The sequence below is a fragment of the Xiphophorus hellerii genome, chromosome 23 (genome assembly GCF_003331165.1).
Source record: "Xiphophorus hellerii strain 12219 chromosome 23, Xiphophorus_hellerii-4.1, whole genome shotgun sequence".
Taxonomy (NCBI): Eukaryota; Metazoa; Chordata; class Actinopteri; order Cyprinodontiformes; family Poeciliidae; genus Xiphophorus; species Xiphophorus hellerii.
The window spans coordinates 16,609,460-16,621,489 of NC_045694.1; the positions used below are offsets into that span (position 1 = coordinate 16,609,460).

The 12,030-nt window shown below is 42.3% G+C and overlaps 4 protein-coding genes across 5 annotated transcripts in view; all 4 read right to left on the bottom strand.

The window, feature by feature from the left end:
* Positions 1 to 12,030, bottom strand: part of LOC116714991 (protocadherin gamma-A12-like) — a 188,203-nt gene that overhangs the window by 31,556 nt on the left and 144,617 nt on the right. The window lies entirely within an intron of this gene.
* LOC116714994 (protocadherin gamma-A5-like) overlaps positions 1 to 12,030 on the bottom strand; it is a 125,364-nt gene that overhangs the window by 31,551 nt on the left and 81,783 nt on the right.
* Positions 349 to 4,168, bottom strand: LOC116714980 (protocadherin gamma-C5-like). The gene has a single exon (XM_032555800.1). It carries the CDS (start codon positions 2,811 to 2,813, stop codon positions 351 to 353), a length of 2,463 nt encoding a protein of 820 aa, XP_032411691.1. The 5' UTR covers positions 2,814 to 4,168; the 3' UTR covers positions 349 to 350.
* Positions 6,606 to 11,113, bottom strand: LOC116714975 (protocadherin gamma-C5-like). Its single transcript, XM_032555797.1, is given in 3 exon segments — positions 6,606 to 7,051; positions 7,053 to 7,622; positions 7,624 to 11,113. Coding segments are annotated over 3 exon segments (2,478 nt in total). The 5' UTR covers positions 9,325 to 11,113; the 3' UTR covers positions 6,606 to 6,844.

Below are 12,030 nucleotides of genomic sequence, written 5' to 3' on the forward strand. Positions count from 1 at the left end.
AATTGAATTTCTGTTTTAACAAACCATCCTGTGACATCTCACGCACGGTAAGAAATTATGTTACATGATGTGAATAGCTGCACTATCATTATAAAAAGCAAAATTAATGAACTTAAGACAAACACTATGGGTTAAAAAAAATACAACAACCCGCGTTGTTCCGTCATCATCTATGTTCAAACTCATTTAGTAAGTAAAAGCGAATAAATACAGTGTATATTTGTTTATTCATATTTTTTAAAATAAATTTATAGGAGTCAAACAGCAAAACAAACAAACAAAAAAAACAAACAAAAAACTGCACTAAAACAGTCTTGATTATGACATGAACGTGCATTTTTGTTCTCTTTTTAGCTCACCTGTTGGCTCTCAAAGGTCCAGGTGCTGTCGGGTAAAGACGCGTCCAGAACACTGATGACTTCTTTAAAGTCTGTGGTGCTGCTGGGTTTGATCAATGTGAAATCACTGTACTCTGACATCGGAGACATGCAGGACCTGAACGACTGACTCTGAGACATCATGTCTCCTCCCAGGACCTCCACGTATTTTATAGGTCCATCAGTGTTGAGCTGAATCTGCAGGTTTCTGTTGGGGTTCTTGTAATCATCACAGTCGCTCCTTCTCATGCAGCAGCTCCCGCTGCTTCTGCTGCCCCTGATGCATTTCACTGCCAGGATGAGAAAAGTCACCAGAGACAGCACGGACACTGAGGCCAGAGACAGAATCAAATAAAGGGTGATTCTGCCAGTTTTCTTGCTGGGCTCGGACATTTTGTGTCTGAGGTCTAAAATGGGTTCATGGAGACCGTCCTCCAGTAGGATGGACACCGTGGCGGTGGCGGACTGAACCGGTTGCCCGTCGTCCTTGATCTCTATCAGCAGCCTCTGAGAGGAGTCGTCCTGCTCGTACACAGCGCGTTTAGTCCTCACCTCTCCTGTGTACTGATTGACGGTGAACAGAGAGGTGTCTGTGGCCTCCGCCAGTCTATATGAGATCCAGGCATTATGGCCCGAGTCAGCGTCCACGGCCGTTACCTTGGTAACCAGGTGACCCGCTTTAGCGGAGCGAGGCATTCTCTGATGAGAGAGGGAGCCCAGGGCAGCGGAGGAGGGGTAAATAACAGCAGGGGTATTATCGTTCTGGTCCAGGATGAAAACATGGACAGTGGCGTTGCTGCTGAGAGAGGGAGAGCCCTGGTCCTTTGCCTGAACCTGAATCTGAAACACTTTCAGCTTCTCATAGTCAAACGAGTGCATGCTGTAGATGCTCCCGTTATCTGAGTTAATGTAAACATAAGACGAGACAGAGACGTCCTGCACTTTAGAGTCCAGTATGGAGTAAGAGATCTTTGCGTTTTCACCAGAATCCAGATCAGATGCTGATACTGAATAAAGTATAGATCCCGGGACTCCGTTCTCTTTTAAATACACATTATAAAAGGACTGGGTAAAAACAGGCGGGTTGTCATTCACATCAATGATGCTAACAGCTATAATTGTACTACTGGATAGACGAGGAAAACCTGAATCAAAAGCTTTTAATTCGATATCAAACTGTGAAATTTTCTCACGGTCTAGCGGACCGTTGGTCAGCAGTTCATAGTTATTAGAAAACGAAGGTTTTAGGGTGAACGGAAACCTCTTTGAGAGATGTAACACCACTTTTCCGTTATCACCCGAGTCACCGTCTCGTGCGCTTATCAAAGCTACCACTGTTCCACGGGGAGCGTCCTCGCGTACGGGACTGGGTTTAGAAGTGAGCACAATCTCTGGAGCATTATCATTTATATCCTCAACATCAACTTGGACACGACAGTGTCCCTCCATTTCCGGAGTCCCTTTGTCTTTAGCACTTATATCGATAAGGTACGATTTACTTGTCTCATAATCTAGAGGACCTTTTAACAACATTTCCCCGCTTTCATCATTGATTTCAAATGTCGATAGGACAGACTGTGGAGTACGAGACCCAAATAAATAAGTCACTTCACCATTAAGACCATCATCAGCATCGATGGCTGTCAATTTGATAACAAATGTCCCTTTAGTGCTGTTCTCCTTTAAAGAAATCTTGTACTCATTTTCGCTAAAAACTGGAAAATTATCGTTATTGTCGAGAACAGTGATTGTAATTGTACAGGTTCCTGACCTAGCCGGATTTCCTCCATCTAATGCCGACAGTAACAACTGATGTACAGCATTCTTTTCTCTGTCTAATGGTTTCTCTAACATCAATTCCGGGACAGCTTGTCCATTTTTTGTTTGTTTAAACTTTAAAGAAAAATAATCATTTTTGCTCAGGGAGTATGATTTTAAAGAATTACTTCCAACGTCAGAGTCCTCAGCGCTTTCTAAAGGAAAGCGTTTTCCGACAAGCACGGACTCAGGTATTTTAAGGTTAATTTCCTGCGTAGGAAAACTCGGAGAATTGTCATTAATGTCTGTTATTTCCACTTCAATCCGATGAGACTGCAAAGGATTTTCAACAACTATCTGCAGGGGTAGAACGCAGCTGGCGCTTTGTCCACATAAAGCCTCTCTGTCTATTCTGTCTTTCACGATCAGTTCGCCCTTCCCCACATCCACGCTGAAAAACTGCTCACCAGCATCAGAGGCAAGGCGCATCTTACGGTCAAAAATGTCCGATAATCCCAACCCTAGATCTCTGGCAAGACTTCCAACCACCGATCCCTGTTTTAGTTCCTCCGGGATGCTGTAGCGATTCTGTGCATCTATTGTACTGCAAAAAAGGGAAAAATTATGCCACCAAAGAGCCAGCCATCTCCAGCCCCGATTTCCTTTTCTCTTTGTCATCCTTGATCCGCTATATGACGTAAATTTCCATCAGAGTCCGGTTTAGAGGAATACTGCCGCGATGTTTGAAGAAAATATGTCTCCCTTTGCAAAATGATACACCTTCTGATCGTGCCTTTAAGATGAATCTCATGTTTAGCTGAATGAAAAGGCTGCTTATTTCTCTCTTGTTGAGCTCAGTTCACTCTGTTACAGCGCTATGGGGGCAGGGAGTGGATTGCTTTGTACAGTTCAAAATCTTATTGGTCCACGAAATCCCTCTCCAACATCCAATGAGAAGCTGTCAGATCAACGCTCTTAAAGGGACAGCATTCAGTGCCTAACTGAGCTTCCAACTGAAGCTTCGTTTAAACCAAACAGAGCTGAACCAGCATTAAATCGATAAATGAACCACACACACAAAGTAGCATAAAATATTCTGTTAGAGAAATCACACTATACTGTCAGTTTGGAGTAAATACAATCATTTCAATGATGAAAGTGATCACGGCATCTCTTATGAACAAATATTGGTAACATAGGGAGGAACACGGTATGATTGGTTAAGGCTCAGACAGACAGAAAGAGAGACAGACAGACAGACTCGCTCCTAAAAGGGTTATGTTCAACAATGTGTCCTCCAGCGTGTCGCTGTCCACACGCTGGTGCTGAAACATCAAGTAGCTCTCACCATTTCCCCCATTTTCATGCAGGTATTATGAAGAATAAATTGTCAGCCGGTAGCACACCAAAAAGATTCATGGTTGACAAAAATATTAAGTTAGTTTCAACATTTATGATTTCAATTTTCCAATATGTTGCAATAAACTGACATGTCCTTTCTGAATTTCCAAACAGGAGTAAATATCCGTTTGACTACGTTTTGAGTTATGTTGTTATGAACCTGTCTAAGTTACCTTTAATGTCATGCTGTGCTCACCTGCTGGCTCTCAAAGGTCCAGGTGCTGTCGGGTAAAGACGCGTCCAGAACACTGATGACTTCTTTAAAGTCTGCTGGTGCTGCTGGGTTTGATCAATGTGAAATCACTGTACTCTGACATCGGAGACATGCAGGACCTGAACGACTGACTCTGAGACATCATGTCTCCTCCCAGGACCTCCACGTATTTTATAGGTCCGTCAGTGTTGAGCTGAATCTGCAGGTTTCTGTTGGGGTTCTTGTAATCATCACAGTCGCTCCTTCTCATGCAGCAGCTCCCGCTGCTTCTGCTGCCCCTGATGCATTTCACCGCCAGGATGAGAAAAGTCACCAGAGACAGCACGGACACTGAGGCCAGAGACAGAATCAAATAAAGGGTGATTCTGCCAGTTTTCTTGCTGGGCTCGGACATTTTGTGTCGGAGGTCTAAAATGGGTTCATGGAGACCGTCCTCCAGTAGGATGGACACCGTGGCGGTGGCTGGACTGAACCGGTTGCCCGTCGTCCTTGATCTCTATCAGCAGCCTCTGAGAGGAGTCGTCCTGCTCGTACACAGCGCGTTTAGTCCTCACCTCTCCTGTGTACTGATTGACGGTGAACAGAGAGGCGTCTGTGGCCTCCGCCAGTCTATATGAGATCCAGGCATTATAGCCCGAGTCAGTGTCCACGGCCGTTACCTTAGTAACCAGGTGACCCGCTTTAGCGGAGCGGGGCATTCTCTGGTGAGAGAGGGAGCCCAGGGCAGCGGAGGAGGGGTAAATAACAGCAGGGGTATTATCGTTCTGGTCCAGGATGAAAACATGGACAGTGGCGTTGCTGCTGAGAGAGGGAGAGCCCTGGTCCTTTGCCTGAACCTGAATCTGAAACACTTTCAGCTTCTCATAGTCAAACGAGTGCATGCTGTAGATGCTCCCGTTATCTGAGTTAATGTAAACATAAGACGAGACAGAGACGTCCTGCACTTTAGAGTCCAGTATGGAGTAAGAGATCTTTGCGTTTTCACCAGAATCCAGATCAGATGCTGATACTGAATAAAGTATAGATCCTGGTAATCTATTCTCCTTTATATACACATTATAGGAGGGCTGATTAAAAATAGGTGGGTTATCATTTACATCAGTGATGCTGACATGAATAGTTTTTTTGCTGGACAGTGGATTGGAGCCCATATCTGTGGCTGTTATCTCAATACTATATTCGATCTTCTTTTCTCGATCTAAAACACCATTTGTAACAAGTGCGTAGTTTTGTGAAAACGAGGGTTTCAGCGCAAAGTTACTGTTTTTAGGGAGCTGTAATTGTACTTTTCCGTTATCACCGGAGTCATGGTCCCGAGCGCTGATCAGAGCGACTACAGTGCCATTAGGCGAGTCTTCGCTCACAGGCTTTGGTCGAGACGTTAGTATTATTTCTGGAGCATTATCATTGACATCTAAAACTTCAACATGAACAATACAATGTCCCTCCATTCTTGGGCTCCCTTTATCTTTTGCACTGATGTCCAATTCAAAATTAGCATTATTTTCAAAATCTAGTTTTCCTTTAAGGAATAGTTTTCCTGACGTAGGATCGATGGAAAAAATAGAGAGCACTGTCTCTGACGTGTGAGCGCCAAATGAATATTCTATCTCTCCATTTTGATTCTCATCGGAGTCTGTTGCTTTTGTTTGTACTATTAATGCGCCCTCCGCAGCGTTTTCTGCAACGGATACTTTATACAAGTTTTTTTCAAAAGCAGGAATATTATCGTTTATGTCAAGGACTTTAATAGTTATCTGCGCAGTCCCTGTTCTTACCGGGTTACCTCCATCTAGAGCTGTCAACAGAAGCTTGTGAACAGCTTTTTTCTCTCTGTCTATCAGTTTTGACAGAATTAATTCGGGGACTTTTCTTCCTCCAGCGACCTCCTTAAGTCTTATACTAAAGCACTCGTCTTTACTCAGCGTATATGACTTCAGTGAATTAATGCCAACATCTAGATCTACCGCACTTTCTAGCGGAAAATGAGCTCCGATAATTGTGGATTCCGAAATGTCCAGTAACACATCACTTGACGGGAATCTGGGGGAATTATCGTTGATATCTTGAATTTGAATTTCTACTCGAAACAGCTGCAGTGGGTCTTCAATGACGACCTGCAGAGGCAACACACAGCTGGCGCTTTGTGCACATAAAGCCTCTCTGTCTATTCTGTCATTCACTACCAGCTCACCCTTCCCAGCATCTACGGTAAAATATTGCTTACCAGCCTCAGAGGCGACGGTGAGTTTGCGATCAAAAATATCAGCTAACGACAGACCCAAATCTTTTGCAAGATTTCCGACCACCGAACCCCGTTTCAGCTCCTCCTGTATATTGTAACGAGTCTGTCCGTCTGTTGTACTCCACAAGATAAAGAAATACTGCCACCAAAGCACCAGCCATCTCCAGTCTCTGTATCCATTTCTCTTTGTCATCCTTGGTCCGTTATAACACATCCATTCCAGTCGATGTTGTGTTCAGAAGCAATGCTAGATCAATCATCTCACCTGTCATTCTCTACTAATATTTGATTACAAGTTATTGTGTGTGGATTTAAGTCCAAACATAAAATCTTCATATTGCGAAATAAATCTCGTCCCCGTCTCTCCTCTGGCACTCTGCATTGTGAGTGTAGGACCACAGAAGCTGAAAGGGGGGAGGGACTAGATTGCTTTGTACAGTTCTGACTCCTATTGGTTCAGCGCCTCAAAACATATAATCCAATAGGAAGGAATCTAATCCACGCTACTGCGCCACAGCGTCATGACTATAAATGCTCATATGAATATTTTTGACTAATGTGGTAAATATATTACTTGTCAGACCTCATTGAATGAAAATAAAATAACTAGAAGAAAGAAAGAAAAAAATAGAAAGAACTAAAAAGAGAAAGAAGCTGAGAAAAATAGGGAAACACTTAACTTCAATACAATGAATAATAACAGACAACACAATCTCTTCAGATACGATAATTTTATGCATGTGTCTCATTAAAGTAAAAGCTTTTGAGTTTTGACTAACATAGAACAATTAACAGTTGATAAAAAATTTTTAAAATCATATTTTTCGACACAACCTGGCCAACGTTGAATTAGCTCACCTGCTGGCTCTCAAAGGTCCAGGTGCTGTCGGGTAAAGACGCGTCCAGAACACTGATGACTTCTTTAAAGTCTGTGGTGCTGCTGGGTTTGATCATTGTGAAATCACTGTACTCTGACATCGGAGACATGCAGGACCTGAACGACTGACTCTGAGACATCATGTCTCCTCCCAGGACCTCCACGTATTTTATAGGTCCAGTCAGTGTTGAGCTGAATCTGCAGGTTTCTGTTGGGGTTCTTGTAATCATCACAGTCGCTCCTTCTCATGCAGCAGCTCCCGCTGCTTCTGCTGCCCCTGATGCATTTCACCGCCAGGATGAGAAAAGTCACCAGAGACAGCACGGACACTGAGGCCAGAGACAGAATCAAATAAAGGGTGATTCTGCCAGTTTTCTTGCTGGGCTCGGACATTTTGTGTCGGAGGTCTAAAATGGGTTCATGGAGACCGTCCTCCAGTAGGATGGACACCGTGGCGGTGGCGGACTGAACCGGTTGCCCGTCGTCCTTGATCTCTATCAGCAGCCTCTGAGAGGAGTCGTCCTGCTCGTACACAGCGCGTTTAGTCCTCACCTCTCCTGTGTACTGATTGACGGTGAACAGAGAGGTGTCTGTGGCCTCCGCTAGTCTGTATGAGATCCAGGCATTATGGCCCGAGTCAGCGTCCACGGCCGTTACCTTAGTAACCAGGTGACCCGCTTTAGCGGAGCGGGGCATTCTCTGATGAGAGAGAGAGCCCAGGGCAGCGGAGGAGGGGTAAATAACCGCAGGGGGTATTATCGTTCTGGTCCAGGATGAAAACATGGACAGTGGCGTTGCTGCTGAGAGAGGGAGAGCCCTGGTCCTTTGCCTGAACCTGAATCTGAAACACTTTCAGCTTCTCATAGTCAAACGAGTGCATGCTGTAGATGCTCCCGTTATCTGAGTTAATGTAAACATAAGACGAGACAGAGACGTCCTGCACTTTAGAGTCCAGTATGGAGTAAGAGATCTTTGCGTTTTCACCAGAATCCAGATCAGACGCTGCTACCGAGCACAAAATCATCCCTGCAGCATTGTTTTCTTTAACATAAACTGTATACAATTTTTGAGAGAAAACTGGTGGATTGTCATTTACATCTAAAAGTTGAACTATTATTGTTTTTTCACTTGTTAATGGCGGTTTTCCAGAATCAGAGGCGGTTATCTTAATACTATACTGGCTGTTTTTTTCACGGTCAAGTGGACCATTTGTGACTAGTGAAAAATGTTTTGAGATCGATGGGTTTAATTTGAACAGGGATTTGGGTGACAACGTTAATGTCACTTTCCCATTGTCACCTGAGTCTGCGTCTCTTGTGCTTATGATTGCAATGACTGTTCCAATTGCAGAGTCTTCGGGAACGGGTGTTGTTAAAGAGGTAACAACTATTTCTGGATTATTGTCATTGATGTCATTTATTTTGATTTCCACTCCACAATGCCCGTCCATTTCCGGATTTCCTTTGTCTTTTGCAGTTATATCGAATCTGTGTAAAGAATTTGATTCATGGTCTAAAACCCCTTTGACAGTAATAACCCCAGTGGATGGGTTGATGTCAAATAAGGATAAAGTAATATCTGAAGTTTGCTCCGCAAACACATATTCTATTTCTCCATTCAGTCCTTCATCTGCATCTGAAGCTTTAACCTGCAGGATTTCGGTTCCAATTGCAGACCTTTCGCTGACATTTGCTTCATATACTTGTTTTTCAAATTGCGGTGCATTATCATTGATATCGAGCACTATAACTGTAATTTCTGACGTCCCTGAACGCACCGGATCTCCCCCGTCCACAGCTGTAATGACGAGGTTGTGTACAGCCTGCGTCTCTCGATCAAGAGCTTTTTCAAGCACCAGTTCGGGAATTTTTCTCCCATCTTTAAGATTTTTAACTGTCAATTTAAAATGCTCATTTTTGCTTATGAGATACGTGCGTACAGAATTAGCACCGACATCAGGATCAGTGGCACTCTCTAAGGGAAACCGCGCACCTGGATTTACTAACTCCGCGATTTTCACCACTTTCTCTTTAGTGAGAAAACTAGGGGAATGATCGTTCGTATCCTGTATTTCAATTTCAACTCTGTGCACCTGCAGCGGGTTATCTATAACCAGCTCCAAAGGCAGCAAACAGGACGGCCTTTGTCCACACAGTTCCTCCCTGTCTATTCTGTCGGTCACCAGCAGCTCTCCCTTTCCCAAGTCTACATTAAAATACTGCTTACCAGCCTCCGAGGTTATCCGCATTTTACGCCGAAGCAGTTCAGGCACAAGCAAACCCAAATCTTTGGCTATATTTCCCACCACGGATCCCCGTTTCAGCTCCTCAGGGATGCTGTAGCGAGTCTGCGCGTCTATTGTACTCCACAAGATAAAGAAATTATGCCACCACAGAAGCACCTGCCATGTTGACAATTTGTTCCACATTATTCCACGTCCCGCACGCTCCATATCGTTTCACCCCAGTCCCAACCTCTGAACTGAAGATATTGTTTGTAATCCAACGCAGACGAGGCTTGGAAATCAACAGTAAAATTCATGCTTCGTGTCTGCATCCGTCTCTTCTTGTGCAGGACATTGTAGCGCTTCTGAGCTGACGCTTCTCACTGAGACAGAGTAGATCTCTTTGTACAGCTCTTAACATCATTGGTGCACAGAGCAGAGGGATTTCCACCAATCAGGTCCACGCAAATGTGACGTATTAACACAGATAAAAAAACCCCTGTATTTAATTAATTTATTAGATGGAATAACATTCCATATTAGACGTAAGTATTACTTTAATCTCTTTTGTAATATTTATGTAATATGAATATATACACACAAGAATGTACTTCACTATTAAAACTTCAAGAGAGTAGATGCACAAATACAGTAATACGTGTACAGTTGCATTATTAATCAACATCGTTTTTATTAATCAGTCTGTCCTTTTTATTGTGTTCATCTGCAAGCTTGCACCTGCATCTGTGGAAGGCAAGGCTCTTTGTTGCCTTCCCGTGGTGACACAAAGTCAGTGCAGCCTGCATACTCCATGACGTCCTCGCAGCTCTCTGCACAGCTTAGACAAAAAAAGATCTCTGACAGCGACTGACGTAAAACACCCGTATGGAGGTTTGTAGAGCAAATGAAAAGGGAGGGGAAGAGCACACGATGCAGAAAGGGACTCACTGCGGCTCTCTCTCTATCTCTCTCTCTCTTTTCCTGCCTCTCTCTTTCTCTCCCACACACACTAACAGACATGGAGGCTGTTTAATCTGTTCTATAAAAAAACCCCCATATATTCCAGGAGCGAAGGTCCTAAATTAATCAATAAATACAAAAGAAGCAGATTGTTTAATTTCGGAATAGATTAAAAACAAAAAAAAAAAGATCAGAATAATATTTTGCTGTTTGTTCTGTTCAGACTATGTAGAAAGAGCAGAGCAGCACAGACGGAGACGTGGAGAGTCGAGTGTGAGAGGAAAGGAGACGAAGGGAGGGGTGAGCCGGAGAGTATTTCAGCACCACCGGCTGTGCGGACAGCGCCACACAGGCGGCGAAGTGATGCAGCTGCAAGATGCTGCAGACGTTACAGCCCTCACAGTCTGTCTCTGCAGGGAGGCAGAACAACAACAACACAACTCACCTATCACAGATTGCTTTTTTCTTTTCCTTTTCATCCTTTTCTTTTCCTTTCTTTTCTTTTCTCTTCTATTCTTTTATTTTCTTTTGTTCCCTTTTCCTTTCTTGCCTTTTTTTCCCCCAGTAGACGACAGCAAACCCCGAAGCTTATTTATTTACTTATATTTATTTACTTAAACACATACACATACAGACGTTTAATTAACAAAAATAGCCTGTTAACATGCCTGTAAGTGTAGTTTCTGAGCTCAAACAGGAAAAATAAGCATACAGCCTTATACCTTTAAAACTTGTGAATTGTAAAATTTGTATGTTCTGATATGGAGCAGCATGTTTGAGCGTTGCCATGACAAGTTTGGATGCCTAGTACAATCCAGCAGCCCTGTACTAAAACCCGAAAACAACATTTTCTCAATGGATTTAGAAATGTGAACATAAAAATGATACAAAAAGAACTACAAAGCATTATTTGCAAAGGTTCTTATTTTATCTTCATTTTCTTGTTATAGAAATTATTTAGTTTTGCAAAACTATTTTCCACTGTTTTCCCTGAAAGTCTTTTTCAACCTATTTAAAGTTTTTTTTTTTCAACCAATTGCCAACATTGTATTATATTGGCAACATAATACAATTGCCAACATTGTATTATGTTGGCAATTGTGCAACAAAGTTCACAATAAAATATTAACTGAAAATAAATAAAAAAAACTCTAAATGAATACTCCTTTCCAATAATCAACATAAAAATTAGACAAACTTAGAAGTTTTACTGTGGTTTATTTTTAACATGTTTATTGCTGATGAACATGTGTTTGCATTTAAGTGATCTTTGTGCTGTAGGTGTGTGTAAATAATTAGGTCAAAGCTAAGTAAACAAATAAAGAACCAACACAAAACCACAGCAAGCCAATATAATCATGCAACACTATTTCTTCAAGTACACTTACCTGGACTCACAGAAGGAAAACAAAACATATTTACCTTATTTCAGTCATGACTGAGTCTGGGTCTCAGTTTCAGTTTTAGATCAAAGTGTTTTATATTCACTGATGTTTGTGTGTTAGTTATTATATTTGTTCTATTGTTATTGTACAGGAAAACATATTTATTGTTGTACTTTCCTTTTTACTTAACCTATATACTTCACTTAGGTCATAATCTCTGGCACTTCAGCTGAACTCAAAGTACCAGAGTGTATTTACTGCTAATACTTTTCTTAAACCACATAAGCCTATTAGCAAGTAAAGCTGTCTTACAACACACAATCCAGTTTGAAACTTTTTGGTATCCTTAAATCTTGTGCATCTTTAGGTAACCTAACTGTATCTAATCTGCAGAATGAGTTACAAATATTCTTCAAATGATGACAAGTGAAGTCTCAGTGAAGCTTAAGGGACCCTCTAGTGATTATGTTGTGCTGTGAGCAGCAAGACACACTAAATATTTTACATCAGTGTTGTTAACAGTACATAGCGACTACCTGAGATATAACAGTTTCAGTTGCCATGAAAAAGTTAATTCATTTTTAAGACA